Genomic DNA, 16667 nt, shown 5'->3' with positions numbered 1-16667 from the left:
CACTTCTGTTTTTTATTTATACCTGGTAGTTAATTGCACTCACCTGGTGTCCCAGGTCTGAATTAGCCCCTGATTAGAAGGAGAGGATGAAAAACAGAGGTGTCTCGGCCCTCCAGGACCGGAATTGAAGAACCCTGCTGTAGGTAGTAGAATCCCTGTGGAATGTGAATCGATGCTCATCTATGTTCATTCACTGGGACCTCTGACCTAACAGAGTCACCACTGGACACTCTTAAACTGTGTCCCAAATGTGTCCAACCTAGCACAGTAGCACAGTAACTCTGTTGGTCAGGGACAGTCACTCAGTTTAGTGTCTCTTCAAAGTCCAGTAACCAGTGATCCCAAGACTTGAACTCTATAAGTTGGTCCACACCTCATAGAGTTGTCCATGGTAACTTATTGCTCTCCATGTTATCCACACTCCAACTGTATCTAAGGTGTAGCATCTCTGTAGCTTAGATACCATAATAGGTGTACAGTTCCTATAGCAACAGCAAAGACACAGGAACATTTGCCATGGTCCATCGACACACACCTGTCCAATCCCCTTGGTAACAGCAGCTCTGAACGTCTCCATGGCGACTGTACCCCCGGCGACGGATGTGTGTATGTGTGTGTGTGTCTACAGCCACCAGAAGCACTTCTTGCGTAGCTTCTTGACACGGGCCTTGGCGCTGGGGCGGGAGGGGGGAGGTTTGGGGACAGGGAGGGGAACATCGTAATCCCCATCTAGAGTCTCCAACACTGGCTGGAACCTCCCCTCCTGCTGCCTGAAGTCATGCTCCACACTGGGGAGAAAGAAAGGGGGGGAGAGAGTGCGGGGGGAGAGAGGGTGGGAGAGGAGGGTGAGAGAGTGGGGAGGGTGAGAGAGAAGGTGAGAGAGAGAGAGGGAGAAAGAGGTCGAAAGAGAGGGAGCGAGAGGGTGGGAGAGAAGGTGAAATAGGGGGAGTGAGAGAGGGAGGGTGGGAGAGAGGTTGAGAAAAAGGGAGAAAGAGGGGGAGAGAGGTTGAGAAAGTTAGACACGTACTCACACATAAATTGCTTGTACTTATGCAAATGGTTTTGATATAAATGCAATTAAGTGCGCACAATAACACAGGCACATAGAAAACACATGTACTCATGCAAGTGCATACCTATGCACCCAATCAGACACACACACACATACTGAAATAATTTCACATTCAAAGCATTCTTGCGCTTCATGCACCACTATATCACAGGCTGGAGAGATGAGAGGAGTGGGAGGAGAGAGAAAGAGAGAGCAAAGAAGAGAAAAGTAGAGAGTCATCCTAAAGTGCTGGAACTAAAAGAGAGAGCTGAGGGAAAAACGTCTTTCCCCTGTGATGTTTTCAAAGAACTCCCTCCCCTTACCTCATCTCTCTCTCCCTTTCTCGCTTTCTCTCTTTCTTTAAAGTTAGGTTTAGGGTTAGGGGTTAGGGAAAATCTGATTTTGAATGGGAATCAATTGTTTGGTCCCCACAACAATAGTAAAACAAACGTGTGTGATGAGATGGGTTGCATAGGGATTAAGCATCTGGAGTTAATCAGGCTTATGATGATGAAGGAAGGACATGAGGATAGATGACATGCGCTTGCACACACTCACACACACACACCCATGTTTGTTTTACTATCCTTGTGGGGACCAAAAATATATTCCCATTCAAAATCCTATGCCCACTCAGTCATCGTATTTGCTCTCTCCTGACAAATGAAACCTCTCAAATGACACAACAGTGAGTGGGAAGAGAGGAGTCTGATAGAATACAAAGGGACCTCTAAAGGAGAAACAGCTGGAGAGAGAGAGAGGAGAAGGGTGAAGATAAGAGGGTTTGATGAGTAATAGAGGGGTAGAAAGGGTGGTTCAAATGATGAGTTGAGAAAAAAAGATACAGAGAAAGAGGAAAGAGGGGGAGTAAACAGAAAGAGAGCCATACGAGGGAGAGGAAGAGGTGAGGAAGGTTAGAATGTCCCGGAAAAGAGGAGAAATAAAGAGACCGGAAAACATGAAAGAGAGGTAAAAGCACAGATGCAGACGCAGGGGAGAGAATAAATATGAATAAATGATAAAGCACTGGAGAGGAGTGCTACCACTGAAACCACACATGCACGCATACACACACAAATGTAAAGAAATAAGTGTTGAACCTGGCCTACACTTTCCTTGCTGTGCAGTATGTGCTTTTAGGGTGTTTTAAAGAACTAGCATGTTTATACATGTACTCTCTCCACCCCTCCCCCTCCTCTCTCTCTCTCTCTCTCTCTCTCTCTCTCTCTCTCTCTCTCTCTCTCTCTCTCTCTCTCTCTCTCTCCCTCTCTCTCTCTCTCTCTCTCTCTCTCTCTCTCTCTCTCTCTCTCTCTCTCTCTCTCTCTCTGTCTCTCAGTTTTTCCTCCTCTTTCTCTCTCTCTCGTTCCTCCTCTATTGTTTAGGGGATTACTCCTGAGTTGGCAAAGCTGCTCCTCTTAATTGATTCTGTCAGAACTTGCCTTTCTCTGTTTCTCTGTCACACAGATTAATTAGATTTGACAATACAAAACATCTGCAGGCAAGAAACATCAAACTGTCGTTTTCCAGCTTAAATCATGAAGAAGGAAGCCTCCATCCCACGCTCTCTCCTCTTTTTCACTCTCTCTTCTACACACTCATCCCTCCATCTCCTCTGTGTCCCGCTGAGTGTGTGATAACACCATTACTGTCCCAACAAACAAATGACGTGCGTGTGTATGTTTGTGTGTTTCATATCCACAAAATAATGATTGGCGTCTCCCAATGGCCTCAGAATGACTGTAAAGTGTGTGAATGACTGTAATGATCCTTCTCTTCTGTTTGGATTAACGGTATGTTTGTTTCCATGTGTGTACAGTATGTGAGTGTGATTGTGTGTGTGTGTGTGTGTGGCCCTGAGCTGCTTTCTGTGGCCCTGAGCTGCTTTCTGTGGCCCTAGGGGGCCGGTATCTCTGCCACCCTTCCCTCCGGTCCTAATTATTCCTGATTAATTTTATTCCTGCTGTAGCTAATGCTGTTCCTGGTTACAGAGGAGAGGAGGAGGGGATCTGGTGGGCTGATAGCGAGCTAGCAAAGAGCTGCATGTCCTGACTGGTATGATATGATAGAACAGGATTGGCTAGGGTCTGGGGAGGAGCTCTGATTTGGTTAAAGTTTGAGTCCTTAATTGAAACAATAACAAAGTGATCACCCCCACCTCTGTTTGGGTAAAAAGCTGAGGGATGGGCCTGGAGAAATGTAATCACTCTCAAATGCATAGACAGAGCTATGGATGCAAGGAAAGACCATCCATTATATGAAAATGATAATTTTAACCATGTTTTGAGGTTGTACAGTGTTTGATACATTTACGTTGTTTACAAACATTGAGTAAAACAAGCTTATTAAAGCAGCACCCCACACCTCTCTGATTCAGAGGGGTTGGGTTAAACGTGGAAGACACATTTCAGTTGAATGCATTCAGTTGTACAACTGACTAGGTATCCACCTTTCCCTTATATTTTGGGTTCTGATTGGGTACAACAGTTAAACTAAGCTCACGAGGCATTTATAAGTTATATTCTTTAATAATCAATGTTTATCATTCATTTATAAGTCCAAAAATGGATGTAGCAACTAAGGATTCTATCTTTAATCACTAATTTAGGTCACATCCATACAGAGTATGGAGAGGGAGGTGGAGAATGCTTATGTTGCTGTTGGATACTTTGTAGGGCGTTTGTACAGGGCAGTATCTGACTAGGAGAATGTCTTGTTGTTCCTGTAGATTACGTCATGAGGACATTTACCTGTTGGCAGTGCCGGTTCCTACTCAAATTTACATGCTTACTTATTTCTCCTGGCCGAGATGACCTTACGCAATGCCGGTAACGAAGAAGATGAAGGAAAGGGACTCCAAGCTAGGCTGAAAAGACGGGCTACACAGCCTCCTCTTCCTTGTATCCTGGTGGCTAATGTCCAATTGCTGGATTTTTTTTTTACTTTGAACTTAGAGCTATGCTTCAATCGCCGAGGAACATCAGGGAATGCTGTGTCTTTGTTTTTACTGATCTGTGGCTTACAGACAATTCACTCGACTCTGCTATTTAACCTGATAGCTTCTCCATATTCCGAATGGATATGGCTTAAACGGCGGCTTCTGGTAAGAGTCGGAAGGGAGGGGTATGTTTCCTCATAAAGAATTCCTGGTGTACGGAAGTTGAAAACGTTGCGAAATCCTGTTAATCAGAACTGGAGTTTTTGATGCTAAAATGCCGACCCCAGTATATGCCAAGGTAATTCACGTGGGTTATTATCACAGCTGTGTACATACCTCCACAAGCAAACACCTAGGCGGCACTCACCAAACTCAGCCATACCCCGCCACTATTTCGGCCAATCAGATCATGTCTCTCTGTTCCTACTCCCTGCCTACAAGCAGCAACTCAAGAGGGAGCCACCAACACAGAGAATAGTGAGGCGCTGGACAGAGGAGGCAGACTTGATGCTGCAGGATTGTTTTGAGAATACTATTTGGAATATGTGCAAAGATTCATCCATCTAGGACTCATCCATCAACATTGAGGAATATACAATACATTGTCAGTCACCGGCTCCATTAACCTCTACGGGATCGGTGTCCCTTATACGAGACGGTTGTTGCTCAATATGCGATATGTGACTAGAATGGTGTTGTAAACAACAGCCAATTTTCTGGGACATAGACGTCTTATATGGGCAAAAAGCTTAAATTCTTGTTAATCTTGTTTGAAACATTTCTTATATTCAAATGTAGGAACTGGGTTCTACAGTTCGACCTCTGACTCCACACCCACCCCGCCCGGCCATCTAGATGTGTGAAGGTTAGCGTCTTTTCTGTAGGGAAGCTAATGATCCATCATTTATGACAAACCTGGGAGTGTGCGAACTTACATTTTGTATTACCATAGCATTTTTGTATGTTCTCTATAGTTATGTACTTGAAAACCAATTCGGCACATTTGGGAAAACACCTGGCAGACTTGATACAAAATATTGTGTAGTGATGTAATTCTTCACTGGATCAGTCTGAAACGTTGCACACACACTGCTGCCATCTGGTGGACAACATCTAAATTACATGTAGAATCCTACATCACTGTCTGGCCTTTCTCTTGTATTTCAAAGATGATGGAACAAATAAATATATAGAAAACACATGTTTTTTTTTTTGTATTATCTTTTACCAGATCTAATGTGTAATATTCTCCTAAATCAATTTCACATTTCCACAAACTTCAAAGTGTTTCCTTTCAAATGATATCAAGAATATGCAATACCTTGCTTCAGGACCTGAGCTACAGTTAGATTTGTGTATGTAATTTTAGGCGTGAATTGAAAAAAAAAGGGTCAGATCCTTAAGAGGTTTTAAGAAATGTGTTGATGATGTTGTACCTACAATAACATTTACATTTTAGTCATTTAGCAGACGCTCTTATCCAGAGCGACTTACAGTTAGTGAATACATATATTTTTTTTATACTGGCCCCCCGTGGGAATCGAACCCACAACCCTGGCGTTGCAAACGCCATGCTCTATCAACTGAGCTACATCCCTGCCGGCCATTCCCTCCCCTACCCTGGACGACGCTGGGCCAATTGTGCGCCGCCAATGAGTCTCCCGGTCGTGGCCGGCTGCGACAGAGCCTGGATTCGAACCAGGATCTCTAGTGGCACAGTTAGCACTGCGATGCAGTGCCTTAGACCACTGCGCCACTCAGGAGCCTGCCTGGATGAACGGAGATATCTGTACAATGCTGAGAGCCCATACTGCAGCATTCAATGTCTGCAGAACGAACTCCGATGACTCGGTGGCGTGCGACACAAATCCAGTAGGGATGCAAAAATACATTTTGTTGGACGATATATACCAAAGCGTATCCTGTACGTACAACTAATAAAACTTGAAACTGAAACCATCTGCTAGTGGTTCGGGTGTACACTGGGTTGTGTGGGTTGTGTGGGTTGTGTATACGATTATATTAGTCAAGTGTACCTGTAGATATTATGGGGATTTTGATATATAAAAAGAAGTGAAGTCAAAGTGAAATGGTATTATTATTATAATGAATGTGGTATTAAGAAGGTGTTTACCTGTATATGATACAGGCAGTCTTCTGACAGGTGGGGCAGTTGTTGATATCCTGTCCAGTTCTGTAAGAGCAGCGCCTAACACAACAACAACAAGAAGAACACACACATCAGGATGAGGAGGAAAACACAGGATAGCATCATTAGTACTACACCAAACAAACAGACAGACACACATTCACACACAGAACACACAGACACAAAGGGAGCACAAGATACAAACTTAAAAACAGCACTAAAACTTTAGCACTGCGCCAAACACACACACGCACACACGCGCGCACACACATGCACACGCACTCACACACATGCACACGCGCACACACACACAGACACCACAGAGGAACAGTGTATATCCTGTTATTGGGAGTCTTGCTGTGCCCCTGGAACATGAATTGCCTGTCTTCAATGATTATCTGGGAGGGATTAGTTTGGTATTATAGCGAGCTGTCAACCCAAGAGGAACTGACAGAGAGAAGAGGGCGGGAGGGAGGGAAGGAGGAGTGGAGAGAAGGAGATGAGAAAGAAAAAGTTGAGGAGTGGGTAGAAGAGCAGAGAGGAGAGAGGGGAAATAAGAGAGGGGGTGCAGTCTGTTGTAGGGGATCAGGGGTGAGAAGGAGAGGGGGGACAGAGAGGTGAGAAGACAGGTGATGGTAGAGAGAAAGCCGAACAGACTGAGAGAGATGAGAGAGTGATGGACTGATTGACAGCAGAGGTAGAGAGGGTGAGTGGAATATAGTGAAAGGACAGAGGGTAGGGGAGAGAGGAGCGGAGGAGAAGTCAGCTCTATATTATATGGAGGAAGAAGTGATTCATATCAGGAGAGAAGGAAAGAAAGAGGGTGGTAATTAAAGATGGAGGGATGAAGAGGGAGATAGGGAGGGGGATGGGTGGAGGTAAAAAGCGATGAATAGCATTCTTCAAGTATAACAATGTGAATGAGGAGAAAGGAGAATGGGGACAAAGAAGAAGTAGAAAATTGAACCATTTCCAAAATGAGAGAGTGGGAGAGTGTTTGATTTGTGTGAGAGAAAGAAGATAGAAATAGAAACGAAGAGAACGAGATGAGGGAGGGAGAGAAAGAGAGAGGAGACAAATGAGGCGGAGAAGGAAAGAGAATGAGAGAGGGAGTGGTAGATATCTTCTGTTGATCTTAAGGCCTGAGGGAGCAGCCATGACATAAGGGAGGAGTTCTGCCTGTAATTATATGGACCATATGATAGAATGCATACAAAGTCAGAGCAGTGAAATACAACATGAAGGAACTGATATTTACTTTTATACAGCAGGGTTTAGAAAGGAGTTCTGCACACATATCCCTATGGATGTTCTGCTGTGCTCTGTCATACTGCAGCAATAACTTACTGCATACAGTACATCACAGCCCCTGCAATACTTCCATGACCTGACATTTAAAGTTCATTACAAAGTTGAAAGCATGTCAGTTTACATTGGAGTTAAACACACACAGATCCTGCCGTGGTACTCCAATACATTCTCACACACCATCCTTTCTCCCTCTCTTGCACACTCAATCAGTCTCTCTCTCACTCACTCTCCCTTTCACTCTCCCTTTCTCTTTAACTCTTCCTCTCTCTTTCACCCTTTCTCTCACTCACTCACACACACACACACACACACACACACACACACACGCACACACGCATACACACACACAAACACACACACACTCCTCCTTCCCTGCTCCCCCCCTTTCTCACCCTTCGCTGAGGGCCTTGCTCTTCTCCAGGTCTTGGATAACGTTGAGGAGGACTTTGATCTTCTCCTGGTTGGAGAGCAGACTCTCCTCCACGCTGTGAAGATGTCGGTGGAGGCCCCCCGACACACAGCCCTGTATCCCACCTGTAACCCCCACCTGGACGCCTGACTGTACCCCTGCCAGACCCCTTGGTGCCCCATTGCAATGTGGGGCCACATTGGGAGCATGCAGAGCATTTGCATCTTTTGATGGGGCAGGGGTTTTGGAGTCTTCTATTTTGATTGGCTGTGCTGGAGGTATTTTGGGGAGCAGGGAGGGGGTGAGGGGTGTATGTTTGGGTTGGGTCTGAATTACAGGGTGTGCTGGTTTTGGGTTCACCTGGACAGGGTGGGGGGGGTTGGGGGAGTTTTTAGGTGAGAGAGGGGCCGTAGCCAAGGATTTTTTGCCTGTGAGGAGGACTGGGGGTGGTGGCTTGGGGGTGACTTGTATAGATGAGTTTGGTGGTGTGTGTTGGTTGTCAGATGACATGTCTGTGTTTTTGTCTGGAAAAGGCTGTATAGCTGGAGTATATCGATTTTTTGTGGATTTGTTTTGCGTAGATGTGTGTTTCTCTGTGGTGTGTGAGTGTGTGTCTGTTGTCTGAGTGTGTGTTTCTTTCTGATGTAACCTGGGTAACCTGGGTTCTGGGTCTGTATGTGTGTGTTGTGTATCCTTAGTGTTGGAGCATGTGGGCACAGGTGAATCTTTCGTGAGCGTGTGTGTCTTTTGGGTTGTGTGTGGAGAGGGCAATGTCTGAGTTTGTGTTTGAGTGTTCTTCAGAGTTTTGTGTTGGGTTGGTGGTGTGTGTGTGTGTGTGTTCAGTACAGGGGAGTCTTTCCGGTTCTGGTTGGGGAGTACGGACTGTTTCCGGGGAGGATTCGGGAGGGTCTGGCTTTCTGTGAACTTATTGGCCGCTCGCCTGCGGCATGCAGTTGCCATGCAAGTGGGTGGGACCTGGGACTGTCTACGCCCACAGGTTCCACAGAGGCGGGGCGATGATGATGTCATCATTCTACAGGGCCTTGGAGGCGTGGCATGAGAGCTCACAGACTGAGACACACTCCCTGACCTCAGCACAGGGCGAGACTCTTCCCCTCTCAGTGACTGGACCCTCCTCCTCTCTCTGATTGGCTCGTTCCCCTCAGCACCCTCAGTACATACCCCGCCCACCACCTCAGGGGCGACCACACTACCATTGGTGTATCGAGACGTCCGTTTCCCGCTAGGCCTGTGACCAGACTCCCTGGGATTAGTCCTTATGGCTTTGATCTGACAGTAGATCCCACCCCCTGACCCCTTTGACCCCATGTCGTCCAGTGTCAGACTGTTGATCGCATTCTGACTTGTCTCCTTGGAAACGGCAAATCCACCTCTGCCGCCACTGCTGCCCGAGTCACACAAAAAAACTGTTTCCGAGGGCATGGTCAATGCCGTGGTGACATGGTTGTTGCGCCACCTTGTCTCTGGGTGCTGCGTGCTGGTTGGCTGGTTGAGTTTGATTGACGGGAGGGTCCTAAGGCCAGGGGAGGTCTGCACCCCCACGCTGCACAGCGGCCCCCATCGCCCCCCCGCCAGGGGCACCCCCAGCGCAGGCACTGGATTGGTCGGATAAGCCACCCTTCTACCCATAGCCCCAGCCGATTGGCTCAGCCCCCAGAGGAGCTGGAAGAGGAGGAGCCACTCTGTGACATCACAGTGGGGGGAGGCGGTCTTATATCTGAGTGGAGAGATGAGTTACTGGTCTCTGTTTTATCCAAGTGTGAAGAGTGTTACAGAGAGAGAGAGCGAGAGAGAGAGAGAGAGAGAGAGAGAGAGATGTATGAGTTAGTGTGTGAGAGTACTGTTAATAATTTGCCATAGAATCCATGGTGGTCACAATTCCGCCTCTGTCACTAGTATGACATCACCATTCAGTCTGACGATTGGTCCTCATGCCTCTGGGTCATTAATGAACATGTGATTCCGTTTTTTATTGGATGAGAGAATAAAGGTGTAGCAGTTCTTTCATCCATCTCTTTTTCACTCTGCGGAAAGAAGAGAAGAGACTGGTTTAGCTGAAACCATTACAGCTCCAGTACCACTTCACCTGCTGCATGGCTGCAGACTGGTCAATACCTTCATATCACTCCATAATCACTCTCTCCACTCCAGGTGTCCCAAATGACACCCTATATGGGCAAACCTTTTGGCTCAAGGGCCACATTGAGTTTTTGAAACCAAGTGAAGGGCCACATACTATATGCGTGACAAAACATGTGAAGCCTTTATTCATTTTCTCATTGACACGCAGCTACTAGTGTACTGTAGGTGTACATATGCTTGCAGAACAATTCTACCCTTGTACCATCTCTCCCCTTGTTTTTTGTGAACACATTTTTCACAACATTTTCACAAAATTGACAGATTGACACAGTCAAACACACACAGATCCTGCATCTTTACCCTTGTAAAGTACAATCAAACTTACAGTCACAATATGCAAACTTAAAAATAGATATACAGTTGAAGTCAGAAGTTTACATACACCTTAGCCAAATACATTTGAACTCAGTTTTTCACAATTTCTGACATTTAATCCTAGTAAAAATTCCCTGTCTGAGGCCATTTAGGATCACCACATTATTTTAAGAATGTGAAATGTCAGAATAATAATAGAGAGAATGATTTATTTCAGCTTTTATTTATTTCATCACATTCCCAGTGGGTCAGAAGTTTACATACACTCAATTAGTATTTGGAGCAGTGGCTTCTTCCTTGCTGAGCGTCCTTTCAGGTTATGTCGATATAGGACTCGTTTTACTGTGGTTATAGATACTTTTGTACATGTTTCCTCCAGCATCTTCACAAGGTCCTTTGCTGTTGTTCTGGGATTGATTTGCACTTTTCGCACTAAAGTACGTTCTTCTCTAGGAGACAGAAAGCGTCTCCTTCCTGAGCGGTATGACGGCTGCGTGGTCCCATGGTGTTTATACTTGCGTACTATTGTTTGTACAGATGAACGTGGTACCTTCAGGCATTTGGAAATTGCTCCCAAGGATGAACCAGACTTGTGGAGGTCTACCATTTTTTTTTCTGAGGTCTTGGCTGATTTCTTTTGATTTTCCCATGATGTCAAGCAAAGTGGCACTGAGTGTGAAGGCCTTGAAAGACATCCACAGGTACACCTCCAATTGACTCAAATTATGTAAATTAGCCTATCAGAAGCTTCTAAAGCCATGACATCATTTTCTGGAATTTTCCATGCTGTTTAAAGGCACAGTCAACTTAGTGTATGTAAACTTCTGACCAACTGGAATTGTGATACAGTGAATTATAAGTGAAATAATCTGTCTGTAAACAATTGTTGGGAAAAATTACTATAGTTTGTTAACAAGAAATTTGTGGAGTGGTTGAAAAACAAGTTTTAATGACTCCAACCTAAGTGTATATAAACTTCCGACTTCAACTGTATATTATATGACTTGATACATGCAAAATGTAACAGCAGATGTGTAAAAAAACTATTCTAAAATTTGAGTGAAACATATGGTAATAGCATCCGTTTCATTTGGGATGGTCTGTTTTTTAAAGCATATTAAGGAACAATTCTCATCTCCATTGTGAGACATACAGTGAGGGAAAAAAGTATTTGATCCCCTGCTGATTTTGTACGTTTGCCCACTGACAAAGACATGATCAGTCTATAATTTTAATGGTAGGTTTATTTGAACAGTGAGGGACAGAATAACAACAACAAAATCCAGAAAAACGCATGTCAAAAATGTTATAAATTGATTTGCATTTTAATGAGGGAAATAAGTATTTGACCCCTCTGCAAAACATGACTTAGTACTAGGTGGCAAAACCCTTGTTGGCAATCAGAGGTCAGACGTTTCTTGTAGTTGGCCACCAGGTTTGCACACATCTCAGGAGGGATTTTGTCCCACTCCTCTTTGCAGATCTTCTCCAAGTCATTAAGGTTTCGAGGCTGACGTTTGGCAACTCGAACCTTCAGCTCCCTCCACAGATTTTCTATGGGATTAATGTCTGGAGACTGGCTAGGCCACTCCAGGACCTTAATGTGCTTCTTCTTGAGCCACTCCTTTGTTGCCTTGGCTGTGTGTTTTGGGTCATTGTCATGCTGGAATACCCATCCACAACCCATGTTCAATGCCCTGGCTGAGGGAAGCAGGTTCTCACCCAAGATTTGACGGTACATGGCCCCGTCCATCGTCCCTTTGATGCGGTGAAGTTGTCCTGTCCCCTTAGCAGAAAAACACCCCCAAAGCAAAATGTTTCCACCTCCATGTTTGACGGTGGGGATGGTGTTCTTGGGGTCATAGGCAGCATTCCTCCTCCTCCAAACACGGTGAGTTGAGTTGATGCCAAAGAGCTCGATTTTGGTCTCATCTGACCACAACACTTTCACCCAGTTCTCCTCTGAATCATTCAGATGTTCATTGGCAAACTTCAGACGGGCCTGTATATGTGCTTTCTTGAGCAGGGGGACCTTGCGGGCGCTGCAGGATTTCAGTCCTTCACGGCGTAGTGTGTTACCAATTATTTTCTTGGTGACTATGGTCCCAGCTGCCTTGAGATCATTGACTAGATCCTCCCGTGTAGTTCTGGGCTGATTCCTCACCGTTCTCATAATCATTGCAACTCCACGAGGTGAGATCTTGCATTGAGCCCCAGGCCGAGGGAGATTGACAGTTCTTTTGTGTTTCTTCAATTTGCGAATAATCGCACCAACTGTTGTCACCTTCTCACCAAGCTGCTTGGCGATGGTCTTGTAGCCCATTCCAGCCTTGTGTAGGTCTACAATCTTGTCCCTGACATCCTTGGAGAGCTCTTTGGTCTTGGCCATGGTGGAGAGTTTGGAATCTGATTGATTGATTGCTTCTGTGGACAGTTGTCTTTTATACAGGTAACAAGCTGAGATTAGGAGCACTCCCTTTAAGAGTGTGCTCCTAATTTCAGCTCGTTACCTGTATAAAAGACACTTGGGAGCCAGAAATCTTTCTGATTGAGAGGGGGTCAAATACTTATTTCCCTCATTAAAATGCAAATCAATTAATAACATTTTTGACATGCATTTTTCTGGATTTTTTTGTTGTTATTCTGTCTCTCACTGTTCAAATAAACCTACCATTCAAATAATATGCTGATACTTTCTTTGTCAGTGGGCAAACGTACAAAATCAGCAGGGGATCAAATACTTTTTTCCCTCACTGTATTTACAGTTATCCAATCACCTCAGCCCAAATCTGACTGATTAGTTATTACCTGTATCCAAGTGCATTGCTGGATAATTCTCACTGCATAACCATCACCATGAAAAAGCATAATCCTTGCCTACCCCAGTCACGGTTATTCAAGTCTTAATGTGAACAATGGGTCTGGTCACCTCTCTTGGCAAGGGCATCAAAGTCTGGTGTCATCTTTGATGTAGAGATTCTCAGAACAGCTGACAAGTGGCAATTTGTTAAATTTGACCTGTGATAGGATTTGTTGTAATTCATGACTGAGAACGTTTGTTCACACACACATGTGGACCCGAATAAAACAAGCATCCTTTGGGTGTGCCTTTTAATGTTTGGAAACTTTGTTTCATTTAGTGAGCCATAGAACTGGTCTATTGTTGCTGTTTTGTACTTCTTCAAAGCGCTGTCACATTGGATGTCGATTAGCTCCAATTGTGTGTCTGGTGGTGCTTTCTCACTGTCGAAAGACGGGGCATGATACAAGCTCCAGCTCAGTCTCAATCTTGGTGAAGTCTGAGAAGCGGCGGGAAAACTCAGCATGCAGGTTGATCAAAGTACTACTGTATGTCTCAGTGCAGCACTGCGATGTGGGCCAGTTCAGTGCGGCCAGTGTCAGAAAATGAGCAAGAGACCGGCTGCTCATTTGTCTGGAGAACAACATAAGTTTGGGCTTGAATGCTTTCACGTTAGAAAACAGTTCAAACACAATTTCCCTGCAGTTTCACATTTAGATCGTTCAGATGCCCCTATATGTCTGCACCGAAAGCAAAGTCGCCCTTCCAGTCTGTCTTTCAACTCGGAGAAGTCGTCAGCTTTACCAACAGTATCAAGGAACATACCTATCTCCCCACTCAGTTCCCACACATGGCGAAATACTTTTAGATTTGGTGAACCATATGTTGTGACGTTTGTCAGTTTGCTCCACGATAGATTCATTTTTTTCCAATCAGGCAGACACCCTGTCATATAAGTCAGAGGCCCTGGTTGTTCCCATCATTGATTCCATCGCAAGAAGTTCCTCTGTTATTTCAAAGTTCGCATTTATTCCTCTGACACACGACATTCAGAGTCCACTTTTCTCATTTTCGCAGCACTCATTTTTTACGTCAAAAGTCGTCAAGCAATGCAGTGGTTATGATGACTTGCCCTATGCCCTTTATAGTAGGTCTACACTATATAGGTAACAGTGTGCCATTTGCGACACCCCCACCATACACACACTGAATGTACCGTTTCTGATTTTTTCACAGGTGCAGCAAAATGCTTTTTATTACCTAGCAATAAAAAACAAAAAATAAAAAAATTATAATATCAGAACGAGCAATGTCAGAGTCCAGAATATACTCATATATACATATCATTCATGTTTTTAAAGGGTTTTTAGGTTCTCTCTGAGAAAGGAAGTGCCCGGGTGGGAGGTGTCAGTGTGTGTCTGTCTGGGAGGCTTGTGAGATGTCGTTAGCATGTTAGCATGCAGCGCTAATGGCCTCATTAGCCTCTGACCGAGGGGTGCTAGCATCAGACACCACCCATTACTAACTGCTACCATGGCAACAGGTGTCCCATGACAGGAAGTATAACGGGTCAAGACTCAGCGTGACGGGCAATCGTGTCGACCTTTGTGTTTGTGTGTTTGTGTGTGCGTGCGTGCGTGCGTGAACGTTTGCGTGAGTGTACATGAGTACATGGCAGTATGTACATGTTCGTTTCTGAAAGGCATACTGTTTCTGCAGATAAATGTTTTGACAGAGATATTTCGTTTTTTGAAAAGTCTGGCAAGGACATCTTACGAGAGTCTGTGTGAGAGAGAGAGGCATATTGAGAAGATGAATATTTTGTGCGTGAGTCCTGAGAGACTTGGCTGTGGGACTTGGACTGTTTAACTCTATTTAAAGTCATTTCTCTGTAGTTAATTTTTTTGGAATAGTCTTTCCTCAGTCACACACATTCAGACACCTGCTGCTGCAGAGAATCTAATCAATCTCCACACACACGTCTGTTCCTATTATTCTGTATCTACTGTACAATATGGTGTGTGTCCTGACCTGCCATGTCTTGCTTTACCCTTTCGTCAATAGCCAGCATACAAACCCTTGAGCCTGACCTTTGAACCCTGGTTACTATCAATAGAGCAGCCGACCTTATCCTCAAAGCTTATACACACACACATATATATACATACACACAGTGCATTTGGAAAGTATTCAGACCCCTTCCCTTTTCCCACATTTTGTTACGTTACAGCTTTATTCTAAAATTGATGAAATCTTCCCCCTCCTTAAACTACACACAATACCCCATAATGACAAAGCAAAAACAGGTTTTTAGAATTTTGGCAGTACATCCAACTGGCCTCACGACTACAGTGTATGGCGTTGTGTGGGTGAGCAGTTTGCTGATGTCAATGTTGTGAACAGAGTGTCCCATGATGGTGGTGGGGTTACGGTATGGGCAGGCATAAGCTACGAACAATGAACACAATTGCATTTCATCAATGGCAATTTCAATGCACAAAAATACCATGACGAGATCCTGAGGCCCATTGTGAGCCCTATTTTTTCTTTAAAGGTATCTTTGAGCAACAGATGCATATCTGTATACCCAGTCATTTGAAATCCATAGATTAGGGCCTAATTAGTTTATTTTAATTGACTGATTTCCTCATATGAACTGTAACTCAGTAAAATGGGATGTAGCTCAGTTGGTAGAGCATGGCATTTGCAACGCCAGGGTTGTGGGTTCGATTCCCACGGGGGGCCAGTATGAAAAATAAAAAATAAATAATGTATGCACTCACTAACTGTAAGTCGCTCTGGATAAGAGCGTCTGCTAAATGACGTAAATATAAATGTAAAATCAATGAAATTGTTGCATGTTGCGTTTAGATTTTTGTTCAGTATACAGTACCAGTCAAGGGTTTGGACACACCTTGTCATTCAAGGGTTTTTCTTTATTTTTACTATTTTCTACATTATAGAATAATAGTGAAGACATCAGAACTATGAAATAACACATTTATAACACATAAAAGTGTTAAACAAATCAAAGTATTTGTTACATTTGAGATTCGTCAAATAGCCACCCTTTGCCTTGATGACAGCTTTGCACACTCTTGGCATTCTCTCAACCAGCTTCACCAGGAATGCTTTTCCAACAGTCTTGAAGGAGTTCCCACATAGGCTGAGCACTTGTTGGCTGCTTTTCCTTCACTCTGCGGTCCGACTCATCCCAAACCATCTCAATTTGGTTGAGGTCGGGCGATTGTGGAGGCCAGGTCATCTGATGCAGCACTCATTCACTCTCCTTCTTGGTAAAATAGCCCTTACACAGCCTGGAGGTGTGTTGGGTCATTGTCCTGTTGAAAAACAAATGATAGTCCCACTAAGCCCAAACCAGATGGGATGGCATATAACTGCAGAATGCTGTGGTAGCCATGCTGGTTGAGTGTGCCTTGAAATCTAAATAATTCACAGACAGTGTCACCAGCAAAGCACCCCCACACCATAACACCTCCTTTCAAGTTCTTGAAATGTTCCAGATTGACTGAC

General features: G+C 44.5%; 2 protein-coding genes across 2 annotated transcripts in view; one reads left to right on the top strand and one right to left on the bottom strand.

Moving 5' to 3' along the window:
• The window catches only part of LOC121544127 (dedicator of cytokinesis protein 2-like), a 180323-nt gene that overhangs the window by 82997 nt on the left and 80659 nt on the right, over positions 1 to 16667 (top strand). The window lies entirely within an intron of this gene.
• LOC121544095 (verprolin-like) overlaps positions 83 to 16667 on the bottom strand; it is a 29422-nt gene continuing 12837 nt past the window's right edge. Inside the window, exons 2-4 of the mRNA XM_041854114.2 lie at positions 7839 to 9900; positions 6121 to 6195; positions 83 to 788 (exon numbers count right to left, since the gene is read on the bottom strand). Coding sequence (XP_041710048.2) covers positions 623 to 788; positions 6121 to 6195; positions 7839 to 9505 — 1908 coding nt within the window. The 5' untranslated portion in view covers positions 9506 to 9900 and the 3' untranslated portion in view covers positions 83 to 622. The remainder of the gene's footprint in view (positions 789 to 6120; positions 6196 to 7838; positions 9901 to 16667) is intronic.

Source organism: Coregonus clupeaformis, chromosome 3, assembly GCF_020615455.1.
Source record: "Coregonus clupeaformis isolate EN_2021a chromosome 3, ASM2061545v1, whole genome shotgun sequence".
Lineage (NCBI taxonomy): Eukaryota > Metazoa > Chordata > Actinopteri > Salmoniformes > Salmonidae > Coregonus > Coregonus clupeaformis.
This window is presented reverse-complemented; position numbering and strand designations above follow the sequence as displayed.